The sequence below is a fragment of the Diachasma alloeum genome, unplaced genomic scaffold, assembly GCF_001412515.2.
Source record: "Diachasma alloeum isolate Michigan unplaced genomic scaffold, Dall2.0 Dall_scaffold_00980, whole genome shotgun sequence".
Taxonomy (NCBI): domain Eukaryota; kingdom Metazoa; phylum Arthropoda; class Insecta; order Hymenoptera; family Braconidae; genus Diachasma; species Diachasma alloeum.
Window position 1 is genome coordinate 66,973 of NW_021681095.1, and position 13,583 is coordinate 80,555.

At 40.7% G+C, this 13,583-nt stretch overlaps 1 protein-coding gene across 1 annotated transcript; it reads left to right on the forward strand.

The window, feature by feature from the left end:
• The first annotated feature begins 10,379 nt into the window (after positions 1 to 10,379).
• LOC107045529 lies at positions 10,380 to 10,874 on the forward strand. Its single transcript, XM_015267833.1, has one exon. The coding sequence runs from the start codon at positions 10,380 to 10,382 to the stop codon at positions 10,872 to 10,874; it is 495 nt and encodes a 164-aa protein (XP_015123319.1).
• The last annotated feature ends 2,709 nt before the right edge of the window (positions 10,875 to 13,583 follow it).

Below are 13,583 nucleotides of genomic sequence, written 5' to 3' on the forward strand. Positions count from 1 at the left end.
TTTTTTATCAAAGACAGACCGAGTCGCATGATTGAGGCCCACGGACTAGACACAGCGCATGAATTATGTCTATTGACTTGGACTTATAAATGACTGGAGATTTATGTGCCCATCAATATTAACCAACAACAGTGATTTTTAAATAAAAAATCATGGTGTCGTATTTTTTTATCAAGGACAGACCAAGTCACACGACACAGCTCCCGTATTATGTCTATTAACTTGGACTTATAAATGACTAGAGATTTATGTGCTCATCAATATTAGCGAATGAAATTGATTTTTATGGACAAAATAGTTGTGTTGTATTTTTTATCAACGACACACCGAGTCACATGATTTAGGCCCACAGACTAGACACAGCGCACGCATTATGTCCATTGACTTGGACTTATAATTGACTAGAGATTTATGTTCTCATCAATATTAGCCAACAACAGTGATTTTTGAATAAAAAATCATGGTGTTGTATTTTTTATCAACAACAGACCATCCCACATGAGAGAGCTCACGCAGTATNAAAAAATACAACACAACTATTTTTGCCATAAAAATCATTTTTGTTAACTAATATTGATGGGCACATTAATCTCGAGGCATTTATAAATCCGATTCAGTAGACATAGGAGAAGAAGAAGATTCATTGATAACAAATAATTCAACACGTTGCTATTGGCAATAAAAATCATTTGTGCTTACGAATATTGATGAGCACATAATTTTCCATGCATCTTTGGACTACTCCGCCCAACCAAAATTCCCGTTATGGCCTTTAATGGGTTTCGACACTTTTCCCCCCTCATTTTCCACTACCCCAGCAAACCAAAAAAATTTTCGTATACCAAAAAAAAGCACATAAATAGCACATAATTTAGGTGTTTTCAAAATGGCTGCCAAATCACTCGATTTCGCTAAATTTACGAAGGTGATGTGGGATGAAAATGTGGAGGGAGATGTTGGGAAAATTACTGATGAGCCGGATTTAAAATATCACACTTTATTTTGTGGGATCGAACCACTTTGTCAAAACTATTTACACTCTTTGGTAATTTAATTCTTGAATGTCTAATTATACTGATAATTGTCTTTCACTGTTAATTCGTTGAGTCACTGAATGTAAACTGAATTTAATCAACAGAGGTGATGTACTGAACAAAACGGTGATCTTACAAAGACCGGTGATGTACTTGATTACTAGTGACTATAAGTATAAAACTTGTACAGGTGATTTGCCCGAGATAGACTTGCACGGTGAGAGGCTAAACCTAAACTGATTCGCGCGTGTTTCGGTGACTTATGACTGATACCCCGAAGAGTCCCGGAGATTTTCGAAGTAGGCCGATGGTCGACCAGAATGTTCTGGAATTTTAGTTGCGTTTCAAACAAGGTTTTAAAGAAAATTTCTCTATCTCTCTTCATTTGCAAGATATTCATCGATAACTGACCCTCAGCAAAATGCAGTTATTCTAATTTACCAATTCACTACAGAATTTTTTTGAGACAAAGTTTCGTCATCAGTAAATAAATTTCTCGAAATAATTTTCATTTTCCTTCGTTTTTTTTTAAGGGGTTGGGGGGTCACATTACTTTTTTCGATTACCAGACCGATTGATCGATAAATCCGTCTATTTTTTAACAACTTCTTCGTTATGCCCGAAAAAAGTGAAAGCAAGAAAAATTTCTTCAATTTCTATTTTTCAATAATTTTTTTTCTCTTTTAACCGAAGATATCAAGTAATTTCAAATTCCCTGCGTAGGATTTTGCAAATGGGCATATCGAATACCCAAAATAAAATTCCTTCAAAAAAATGGAAAATTGTACGACTAGATAGGTTTTTACAAATGAAAAAAAGTAAACAAATGACGATTTTCGCTAGAAAAAGCGAAAAAAAAATTTTTTTGATGGAAACTTATGATTGTTTTTTTTCGATTAGGATGTAAGATGATTTTTCGATTTGTTGGAATGTTATCGTTAATTGAGCCGTCTATGATAAAGATCTACTTCAAGTTATTACTATTTTTAGCTTTTCCTACAGAAAATCGTCATTCTTATTTTTTTTTGCTTAGTAAAAACTTATCTAGTACTACAATTTTCACCATTTTTGAACGAAATATTTATTGGGTATTCGATATGGCCTTCCGCAAAATCCGACGTATGGAATTTGAATATACTTGATTTGTTCTGTTGAANCATTTTTGAACGAAATATTTAGTGGGTATTCGATATGGCCTTCCGCAAAATCCGACGTATGGAATTTGAATATACTTGATTTGTTCTGTTGAATAACTTAATCTGATGTCAAATGTGGTTTTCTTGAGAATTTACATCTTCAAACATTTTCATTGGACGAAATATAACCAATAATACTTCTTTGTCTGTAAAAATAATGTTCACCAATTACTAAATATGGCGCCTGAAAATAAAATGTACAATGCTTGAGCTAGCAAAAGCAACTCAGCATTATTCCCTCAGTAGTTCATGTTGGCAAAATTCGGAGATAACATAAACGTTGATTATTTTTTCCCATTATTCTTCCGTAATCAGTCACGTCATAGCGGAAAAAAATTTCCAATTTTGTTATTTCCTTGTTTAACGATGTTCAGGCGAGGAGTAGGTAGGATATTTAAAAAATGCTGCCAATTTTATGAAAATGTTTCCTACATTATCGACCATTTGGCAATGTAGTAAAAAATGAAATTATCAATGCTCCTTCTAAAGTCATATATACGTGACAACTTTCGAATGAATTTTTATTGTTGTCTCGTACCTGGGGTTTCTGAAATTTTGCAAGGGATTAAATAACATGTGAAAACAATTTTCATAAAGTTGGCTGCATTTTCAAAATATCCTACTCGTGGCCTCACCATCATTAATGATTCGCTAGCTTTTTTCACGTGAGAGCTGTCAAAGAACAGTGTAATTTTTTAACGTGAAAAAATTGTATCTGAATAACAATGAGCGTCTCGTTTACGGGGAATAAATTATATGCATGGAAATTATCAACTACATTATATTTTTTTACCATGATTTTCATACCGTGTAAAAAGACAAGTGTCAAATGAATTTACGGATATGATGGAAATATGTGTTCCATTTGACGAAGAATACTTCATACAGTGGACCCTGGTTATAGTCCAGTCAAATTAGATTTTTTACATCGAAATTAACCAAAGGGCACCAAATTACACCAATCGATAGCTAAAAGTGTAATTATTAATGTTTTAAAAAGTATATGCTCNTCGTAATCAGTCACGTCATAGCGGAAAAAAAATTCCAATTTTGTTATTTCCTTGTTTAACGATGTTCAGGCGAGGAGTAGGTAGGATATTTAAAAAATGCTGCCAATTTTATGAAAATGTTTCCTACATTATCGACCATTTGGCAATGTAGTAAAAAATGAAATTATCAATGCTCCTTCTAAAGTCATATATACGTGACAACTTTCGAATGAATTTTTATTGTTGTCTCGTACCTGGGGTTTCTGAAATTTTGCAAGGGATTAAATAACATGTGAAAACAATTTTCATAAAGTTGGCTGCATTTTCAAAATATCCTACTCGTGGCCTCACCATCATTAATGATTCGCTAGCTTTTTTCACGTGAGAGCTGTCAAAGAACAGTGTAATTTTTTAACGTGAAAAAATTGTATCTGAATAACAATGAGCGTCTCGTTTACGGGGAATAAATTATATGCATGGAAATTATCAACTACATTATATTTTTTTACCATGATTTTCATACCGTGTAAAAAGACAAGTGTCAAATGAATTTACGGATATGATGGAAATATGTGTTCCATTTGACGAAGAATACTTCATACAGTGGACCCTGGTTATAGTCCAGTCAAATTAGATTTTTTACATCGAAATTAACCAAAGGGCACCAAATTACACCAATCGATAGCTCAAAGTGCAATTATTAATGTTTCAAAAAGTATATGCTCAAATTTGCCGGGGTGATTCACAATTTGTTATAAACAATTGGGAATTGCCGACAGGCCGTCTTCAATCCTAGATATCTTTAGTTAACCTTATCAGATGGGAAAAAAAAAATATTTCTTTGTAGCTGAGAAAATGTCCTATCGGGGGGAGTTAGGAACTTATAGCCCAAAATGTACCGTTAATTTATTATAAATTATAATAGCAATTTCGGAGCAGTCGGCGCACCACGTCAGCTGTTTCCCTCCCTGCGACAGTGCCATGAGTCACGTGATTGGCGCCATGCGCAACTTATTCAAACCTCCTGCTGCGCTCAACGCAATAGCTCTCAACTGGATTTTTGATGAATATCTCTGAATGTGTGGCTAGTAGTCAAATTTTCATTATAAACTTTTTTGTAGATCTTTATTTGCTCTATAAAAATGGTCTGTTCGAAATACAGCCTAAATCTCCATAATGGTCACGGTCGACTCACTCGGCCATCTCCGAAAATCTCCGTGAATTTTCGGGTCAACGGACACAGGTCAGCGCGGCACCCGGAAGAGTCAGTCAGTAGTGTAGAAGTATCGTTACGATAATGATCTAAAGTATTCAGTCAAACAGTATTCTAAATTTAATATCTTTGTTCAGTACATCAACTTGTTGATTAAGTTCAGTAATTTCAGTGACTCAACGGGATAAAGTGAAAAGACAATATCAGTGAAAATTAGACATTCAACATAAATTATACCAAAGAGTGTACGGAAATAGTGACAAGTGGTTCGATCTCACGAAATATATATATTGAGATTTTTTATAAAACGCCTACCATAATTTTCCCAACATCTCCCTCCATATTTTCATCCCACATCCACCCTAAACTAGTTCCTCACCAAACAGTGGTCCTTCGAGCCGGATTGTGGGTGAAAACGTGTGTAAAGTGCTGTGAAAATTTAAGGGACGCCTCGTGTCGAAAAAACATTCGGGGTTCACACGGGCAAGTCAACGGAAACTTCCAGAACATTCGACTTGTTTACACCCGCAAGGGCGTCGGGGTAACAAAGGACAAAGTGAGAGTGACAGTGTCGGAATTCGGCAAGGTTCGGGAGTGACGAGTGACGCCGAAGCCCACCAACGCTTGGCCACGTGCGCCACGCAACAGGCGACTGACCTAACTCGGCGGTCGGTAACTCACCCAACTCGGCGGTCGGTAACTCACCCAACTCAGCGGTCGGTAACTCACCCAATTCAACAGCCGNCCCTAAACTAGTTCCTCATCAAACAGTGGTCCTTCGAGCCGGATTGTGGGTGAAAACGTGTGTAAAGTGCTGTGAAAATTTAAGGGACGCCTCGTGTCGAAAAAACATTCGGGGTTCACACGGGCAAGTCAACGGAATCTTCCAGAACATTCGACTTGTTTACACCCGCAAGGGCGTCGTGGTAACAAAGGACAAAGTGAGAGTGACAGTGTCGGAATTCGGGAAGGTTCGGGAGTGACGAGTGACGCCGAAGCCCACCAACGCTTGGTCACGTGCGCCACGCAACAGGCGACTCACCTAACTCGGCGGTCGGTAACTCACCTAACTCGGCGGTCGGTAACTCGCCCAACTCAGCGGTCGGTAACTCACCCAATTCAACAATCGGTAACTCATCCAATTCAACAGCCGATAACTCACCTAAACCGTCAATTTAGCACAGACAATCACCATGGCAGACGACACTAAGGTCAACGAACCCAAATAAGAAACTCAACACCCAGAGAGCGAAAGTGAGCAAAGCGAGCAAGTCTTACAAGAAGAGAAACTGCCAACAAGAAATGAGACAGTTACAACGAAGCCAATCACCACTCCTGAGGAAACCAACAGCCCAAGTGGAGCGTCAGGATCAAAGGAGCCCGCTCAACAAAAATCAACGCCTGCAGCTTCAAGAACAGCACTCACCATGCAACAGGAAGGTCAATTAAGACTACTAACGTTCAAAGTAGAGACTCTGATGGAGATATATCATGACCTCCCGCAGGACGCTGAAACCGAAGAGGACCTCACCCTAGAAGAATTAGACGGGCACAAGAGGATAATTGAAGCAGAATGGAGCGAGTATTTTCAGATTTATACCAATCTAGCCGAGTTTCTTCCTCCTGATCACGAGTATGTGAACGAAATGATCCATGAACGAGCCACCAGGACAAGACGACAAGCCCTGATGCTCATTGCTCGGCTGAAGGGTCAACTGGCAAGGAAAAAGGATTCAATTAGCAGCTTAACAGATCAAAGCCAGGCAAATCAGCCGAAATGTCTTGACATCAAGTCATTCGATGGGAAACCGGAGGAATGGAAGGAGTTCAGTGACCTTTTCTTGTCACTGGTGGGAAATTTCACGTCAATTCCACCAGTATAGAAATTGGTGAGACTTAAGGGATGCCTGAGAGGTCCAGCAGCAGTTCTCCTCTCTACCTTTCAGGCCAAGGACGAAAACTACGAAAAGGCTTGGCAGAAACTCAGCAGGAAGTACGAGGACCCTAGACTCGTCGCTCAGTCGCTGTTCAACAGAATCCTGACGCTGCGGAAAATCACCCAAGCAACAGAAGAGAACCTCAGCGCCAACGGAGCAGCAGCATTGGAGACCCTCGATCAATTACAGGACGTGACGGGGTTAACGACAGACAATATCGCTGAACAGCTGATAGCCCATTTACTGAGGAGATCCCTTGATGCAGAGACACTCAAGCAGTGGGAACTAAAGCTGGGAGACTCAAAGGATTTCCCGAGCCTTAAGGAGTTCGTGGTGTTCATCGAGGCCTGCGGCAGAGGGATCAACGCAGGTGCCAAGCTGCTATCATCAAAGGAAATCAACGCAGCCACGAAGAAGTCAGCTCCAACAAAGAAAAGGAGCACCTATACAGCAGCAACTCACCAGCAGGAAATTAAGGAGCCAGAAAGACAACTTCCAAGGAACTGCTGTGCCTACTGTCAGGACAAGCATTTTATCGCATCCTGCCAGAAGTTCATCGAGCTCACCCCAGCGAAGAGAAACGACGTCGTTATCAACAAGGGGCTGTGCTTCAACTGCTTGGGGCCACACACGAAGGCCAAGTGCACGTCGGACAAGAAGTGCCACAAATGTAGCAGATATCACCACCCTGAACCCGTCCAGACTGTTGGAACATCCAGGCAGCAAGAGGATCACGGGAATAGTGAGTGAATGAATTCAATCGCAATAGCACACTCACCATCTCATTGATCATTCCTCAACATTAGAATCCAGTACATCACCACCAGTAGCAGTGAACTTCAACAACAAAATGATCAATGAGAAAGCAGAGAACATCAACCACGAAACTCACCAAGGAGAAGCAGATCAACAGTCAGTGCTGTTGGCAACAGCACGAGTAAAAGTCATATCACCGAGAGGATTCACGACAAAAGCCAGAGCACTCATCGACCAGGGTTCAGAGGTATCGTTTATCTCCGAACAATTAGTTACAACACAACTGCACAACTGCATTTACAGAGAAGAGCATCAACAGTGGAGCTAGTGGGAATTGGTGGAATTAATTCAGGATACACCCGAGGAATAGTTTCAGTCACTCTACAATCGAACAGTGGGACTCATCAACTGCAACTCAACGCCCACATTCTAAAGAAGCTCACCGCAATAATTCCGTCATCATACTAGGGGCTGACAACTATGGGCGGATCATCATGGATGACGTTGTCAAGTCAGCGCAATCGAGAGTAGTTGGCCAACGCACAGTATTCGGTTGGATATTATCCGGAACAATCGAATGCACAAATTGTTCAATAAAGGTATCTCTATCAGCTGTACGAGAATCTTCGAATGAACAACTTCTAGAGCTTCTCCAGAAATTTTGGGTCCAGGAAGAACTGCCAAACGAGAGATCATCAACATCAGAGCTTTCACCAGATGAGTACGAGTGCGAGATGCACTTTAGAGCAACTCATAGCAGAGACAACACCGGGCGATACATCGTGAGACTGCCCCTCAAAACTTCAGCAGCAGCGCTCGGAGCATCGAAATTCAAAGCAGCACGTCAATTCAAATCGATCGTGAGTCGACTCAACACAGATCAAGCATACTCCCAGTTGTACAGAGAGTTCATCAACGAGTACGCAGCATTGGAGCACATGAGAATAGCACCAGAGACTCCAGAACCCGTGCCAGCTTACTATCTACCACATCACGGGGTACTGAGAGAGGAGGCCATCACAACGAAGCTGAGAGTCGTATTCAATGGCTCCAGCCCCAGTTCATCAGGTATGTCAATTAACGATATACTGTATTCTGGTGAAAAATTACAGAACGATGCAATGGTTATCCTGACTTCGGTGAGAAGGCACAGGCTCGTGTTTGGCACGGATATTGTCAAGATGTTCCGCCAGATACGAGTTCACCAAAATGACTGGGATCTTCAGAGAATCCTGTGGATCGACGAGAATCAACAACCAGTCACCTACCAGTTAACGACAGTCACCTATAGACTAAATTGTTCTCCATGGTTGTCGTTACGTGTTCTTCAACAACTAGCAGAAGATGAAGGGCACCGCTTCCCAGCAGCAGTAGAGACACTCACCAGAGGTCGTTACGTTGACGACATTTACGGCGGTGCAGAGACAGAAGACGGTCTCAAGGAGATCGCAACGCAACTACAAGGGCTTTGCCATGCAGGAGGCTTCTCTCTACAGAAGTGGAGCAGCAATTGTCCAGAGGCTCTGCATGAGTTGGGCCTATCAACTGACGAAGAAATTATCCAGTTCGAGGAGTCAGTGACCAAGGTACTTGGATTGTGTTGGCATCAATCCACCGGGACATTCCGGTACAAATCAAAGGATTTCAATACGACGACAATCACCAAGAGAGTAGTCACTTCAGAAAAAGCCCAGATTTTTGATCCACTGGGATTTATCGCACCAGTTGTCGTCCAGGGAAAGATTCTCCTACAAGATCTTTGGAGATTGAAACTAAAATGGGATGATCCTCTTCCAGATGAGTATGTTCAACGCTGGAAGACATTCCGAGAGAATCTCAACGACCTAGACAGAGTAACTGTACCTAGATGGCTGAGAATTTCAACAGAGACACTCAACATCCAAATTCATGGATTTGCAGACGCTTCAACGGTAGTCATGAGTGCAGTGGTGTATATTCGCACCAAAACCATCAACGACTCGACATCAACAGTACTGGCATGCGCGAAGACTAAGGTAGCACCACTCAAGCGCATGACCATCCCTCGACTAGAGCTCACAGCAGCTCTTCTACTGACTCAGCTAGTGGCATCAACGAAGAAAATGCTCCAACTCGACCAGGTAGACACCTATCTCTGGTCTGATTCTTCAGTAGCACTAGCTTGGATCAGGAGCCACGCATCAAGATGGAAGGACTTCGTCCACAACAGGGTCGTCAAGATCCAGGAAACTCTCCCGAATGCTACCTGGAGACATGTCAGTGGAAAGGAGAATCCAGCTGATTGTGCCTCCAGAGGCATATCACCGAGCCAGCTAGAAGATCATCAACTGTGGTGGTCAGGACCTGAGTGGATCAATCAGGATCCTGAAGAATGGCCACAATCATCAATCGACGCTCCAGCAATGGACATCCCAGAAGTGGCCAGAGAAGCAAAACCAGCACCAGCACATCCAGTTGCAATTAAAATCAACGAAATTGCAGAGCTACTCAACAGATATCAGACGATGGCTAAATTGCTAGCCGTAACAGCTACGGTCAACAGAGCTATCGACAGATTCAGGAGGCAGCCAACGCCCCCGGGACCTGTCTTGACAACAAGAGAACTCAACGACGCGAGGTTATTTTGGGTAAAGATAACACAACATCAATACTTTGGGCCAGCCATTCGAGTACTCCAGAGAAATCACCAACTACCGAGAAATCATCAACTAGCCAAGCTGACACCCACACTAGACAACGAAAGGATCATGAGACTTGGGGGACGCCTCAAGAACTCGCAGTTAAATCCAGACGAAATTCACCCAATAATCTTGCCTCGCCAGTCACGCCTCACCACACTAGTCATCGAAGAAGCTCACCGCAAAACACTCCACGGAGGAACTCAACTCACCTTGGCCTATACCCGTCAAAGGTACTGGATAATCGGCGGCAGAGGCACAGTTAGAGCATATATTCAACGCTGTGCCATCTGCACCAGACACCGAGGAAGACAGGCCCAGCAACAGATGGGTCAACTACCAGCAACGAGAATCTCACCAGCAAGAGCATTTCTCCACACAGGGGTGGACTATGCAGGACCATTCGCCATCCTCAAATGGAGACCAACGAATGCACAACCAGGGTCAGTGCACATTGCAGTTTTTGTGTGCTTCACCACATCAGCAGTTCACCTAGAGCTAGTCACCAGGCAGACAACGGACGCCTTCATCGGAGCCTACAAGAGATTCACCGGAAGGCGGGGTATTCCAGCTGTCATGTACAGTGACAATGCCACTACCTTCGTGGGCGCAGCAGAGGTCCTAGAGAAAATCTACCACCGAACATCCAGAGAAAATCAGCAGGTTCAGGCTGCTCTCGCCACCAATGGGACTCAATGGAGCTTTTCACCACCACGAGCACCCGGTTTTGGAGGCAAGTGGGAAGCAGCCGTGAAATCAACAAAATATCACCTTAGAAGAGTCTTGGGGACAACAACACTCACATTTGAGGAACTCAACAGTGTCGTGATCCAGATAGAGGCCTGCCTAAATTCCAGGCCAATCTGTCCCATGTCAGATGATCCAGATGATCTCCAAGTACTCACCCCAGGACACTTCCTGATAGGTGAGCCTCTTCAACTGATTCCAGAGCCATCAATCATCGACAAGAACCCCAGCAAACTGCAGAGATGGAACCTGGTAACGCAGCTAACTCAACAATTCTGGTCCAGGTGGGCCAAAGAGTGTCTTCAACGATATCAGGCAATCTAAAAGTGGACGCATCGAGAAGAGAACATCAAGGTTGGCGACATGGTGCTGATGATCGACGAAAATTATCCACCAGCACAATGGCCAATCGGACGAGTCATTGCGACACGCCCAAGAGCAGATGGGCTAACGAGAGTCGCAACTATAAGAACCGCAAAGGCAGAGGTACCAAGCCAGGCAGATGGATCACCAATCATAGAAAACATCAGAACAATCTACACAGAGCTTGACAGACCAATCACCAAGCTTTGCCTACTGCCATCAGATCCACCACCTCCAGAGCAACCTCCAGACGATGATGCAGAAGAAGATCAACAGGACTAAAATCACCATTAATTCATCATCCCTGATGATGAATTGCCCCCGGGGTGTTCGAAATACAGCCTAAATCTCCATAATGGTCACGGTCGACTAACTCGGCCATCTCCGAAAATCTCCGTGAAGTTTCGGGTCAACGGACACAGGTCAGCGCGGCACCCGGAAGAGTCAGTCAGTAGTGCAGAAGTATCGTTACGATAATGATCTAAAGTATTCAGTCAAACAGTATTCTAAATTTAATATCTTTGTTCAGTAAATCAACTTGTTGATTAAGTTATAATTTTCCCAACATCTCCCTCCACATTTTCATCCCACATCCACCCTAAACTAGTTCCTCACCAAACATGGTCTTAACAAAAATTTTGCTATTCTCCAACGTTTTCGAGATATTCAATGAAAAATAAAAAATAGTCAAAATAAAATTGAAAAATTTGGTACTGAATTGTCGGCGGACAATTTCACTTATTATTGTTCAAGATCCCTTTTTTTATATCTGAAATTTTACCAATTTTATAATTCCTCTGATGCAAATTGACAAGTCCAGGGGAACAATTTCCTATTTTTTGTTTTGTACCTTCAAAATTTTAATTTTGATGACAGTTTTCATATGGTTTTTATGGATCTCATATGGAGATTTAATTTAATCTGGAGATTAAATAAAACTGACGATTTAAATAACTAACTCGGCTTGGTGCAACCGGCCCATAATATATAATATTATAATATATTAAATACATTATAATATTGTAATAGAGAAATAATTTGTTTTCTAAATAAAAATTACAAAAATTGAAACTAGCGAAGAATCATTAAATTTTTTAAAAAACCTAGAATAATTTTAATTAGAAGAAAATAATATTTATATATCATAATATCATATATAATCACTTATTTATAACATGAATGATTATTTTCTAATTGAAAATTAAAAATGAATGAAATAAATTTTTTTTAGTTCCAACTTTTTTAAGTCCAGTTTTCTAATTTTTATTTAGAAAAAAAAATTATTTCTCTATTACAATATTATAATCTATTTAATATATTATAACATTATCTATTATGGGCCGGTTGCACCAAGCCGAGTTAACTATTTAAATCGTCAGATTTATTTAATCTCCAGATTAAATTAAATCTCTATATGAGATCCATAAAAACCATATGAAAACTGTCATCAAAATTAAAATTTTGAAGGTACAAAACAAAAAATAGGAAATTGTTCCCCTGGACTTGTCAATTTGCATCAGAGGAATTATAAAATTAGTAAAATTTCAGATATAAAAAAAGGGATCTTGAACAATAATAAGTGAAATTGTCCGCCGACAATTCAGTAGCCAATTTTTCAATTTTATTTTGCCTATTTTTCATTGAATATCTCGAAAACGTTGGAGAATAGCAAAATTTTTGTTAAGACCATTTTTATAAAGCAAATAAAGATCTACAAAAAAGTTTATAATGAAAATTTGACTACTAGCCACAGATTCAGAGNAATCCATAAAAACCATATGTAAACTGTCATCAAAATTAAAATTTTGAAGGTACAAAACAAAAAATAGGAAATCGTTCCCCTGGACTTGTCAATTTGCATCAGAGGACTTATAACAAAAAAAATAAAAATGTTAGATATAAAAAACGGGATCTTGAGCAATAATAAGTGAAATTGTCCGCCGACAATTTAGTAGCGAATTTTTCAATTTTATTTTGACTATTTTTCATTGAATATCTCGAAAACGTTGGAGAATAGTAAAATTTTTGTTAAGACCATGTTTGGAGGGAAAAGTGAATTTAGGGTGGATTGGGAAAGGGGTAGTGGAAATGCCGGTGAAAAACGAACGCACTGAGTCTATAAAAAATATACTGATTTATTCGGTGGAATCGAACCACCTTAGACATTCACAGCAGCCCACTCGGTGTTTGACAGACCAATCACCAAGCGTCACTTAGCGTCACTTGTTACACTCTGTTAATTGTCACTGAAATTAATTCAAACTGTTCTGAATTTAACACTGGAGATTTTCTGAATAATATACTGAATAATAGGAGACTGTACTGAGAATTTAAATAGGAGATGTACTGAGAAAACAAAATGTCTCGAACGGGTGTTGTACTGACGCTGTTCGGACAACCGGAAGTAGCTTTTGAAAAACGATATACTGCTCGCTCAACACATTTGCTACGACTCTCTACGACTGACTCTGAGATTCTGTGATTGACTAGGCGTGACCGTTGACCTGAGGTTTCCCGAAGATTGTCGTAAGTGGCCGATCTGTGGTCAACCATTGATGTACTGAATTTTAACTGCGTTTCAAACACCCCGGGGGCATTCAACATCAGGTTGTTGAATTACTGGATCTGGTTTCTGCTGGTCTGGTTCTGCTGATTCTGGTTCTGCTGATG

Bases quoted from the DNA above. Each gene is read 5' to 3' on its own strand.
- LOC107045529 (XM_015267833.1), top strand. From the start codon at position 10,380: ATGTACAGTGACAATGCCACTACCTTCGTGGGCGCAGCAGAGGTCCTA.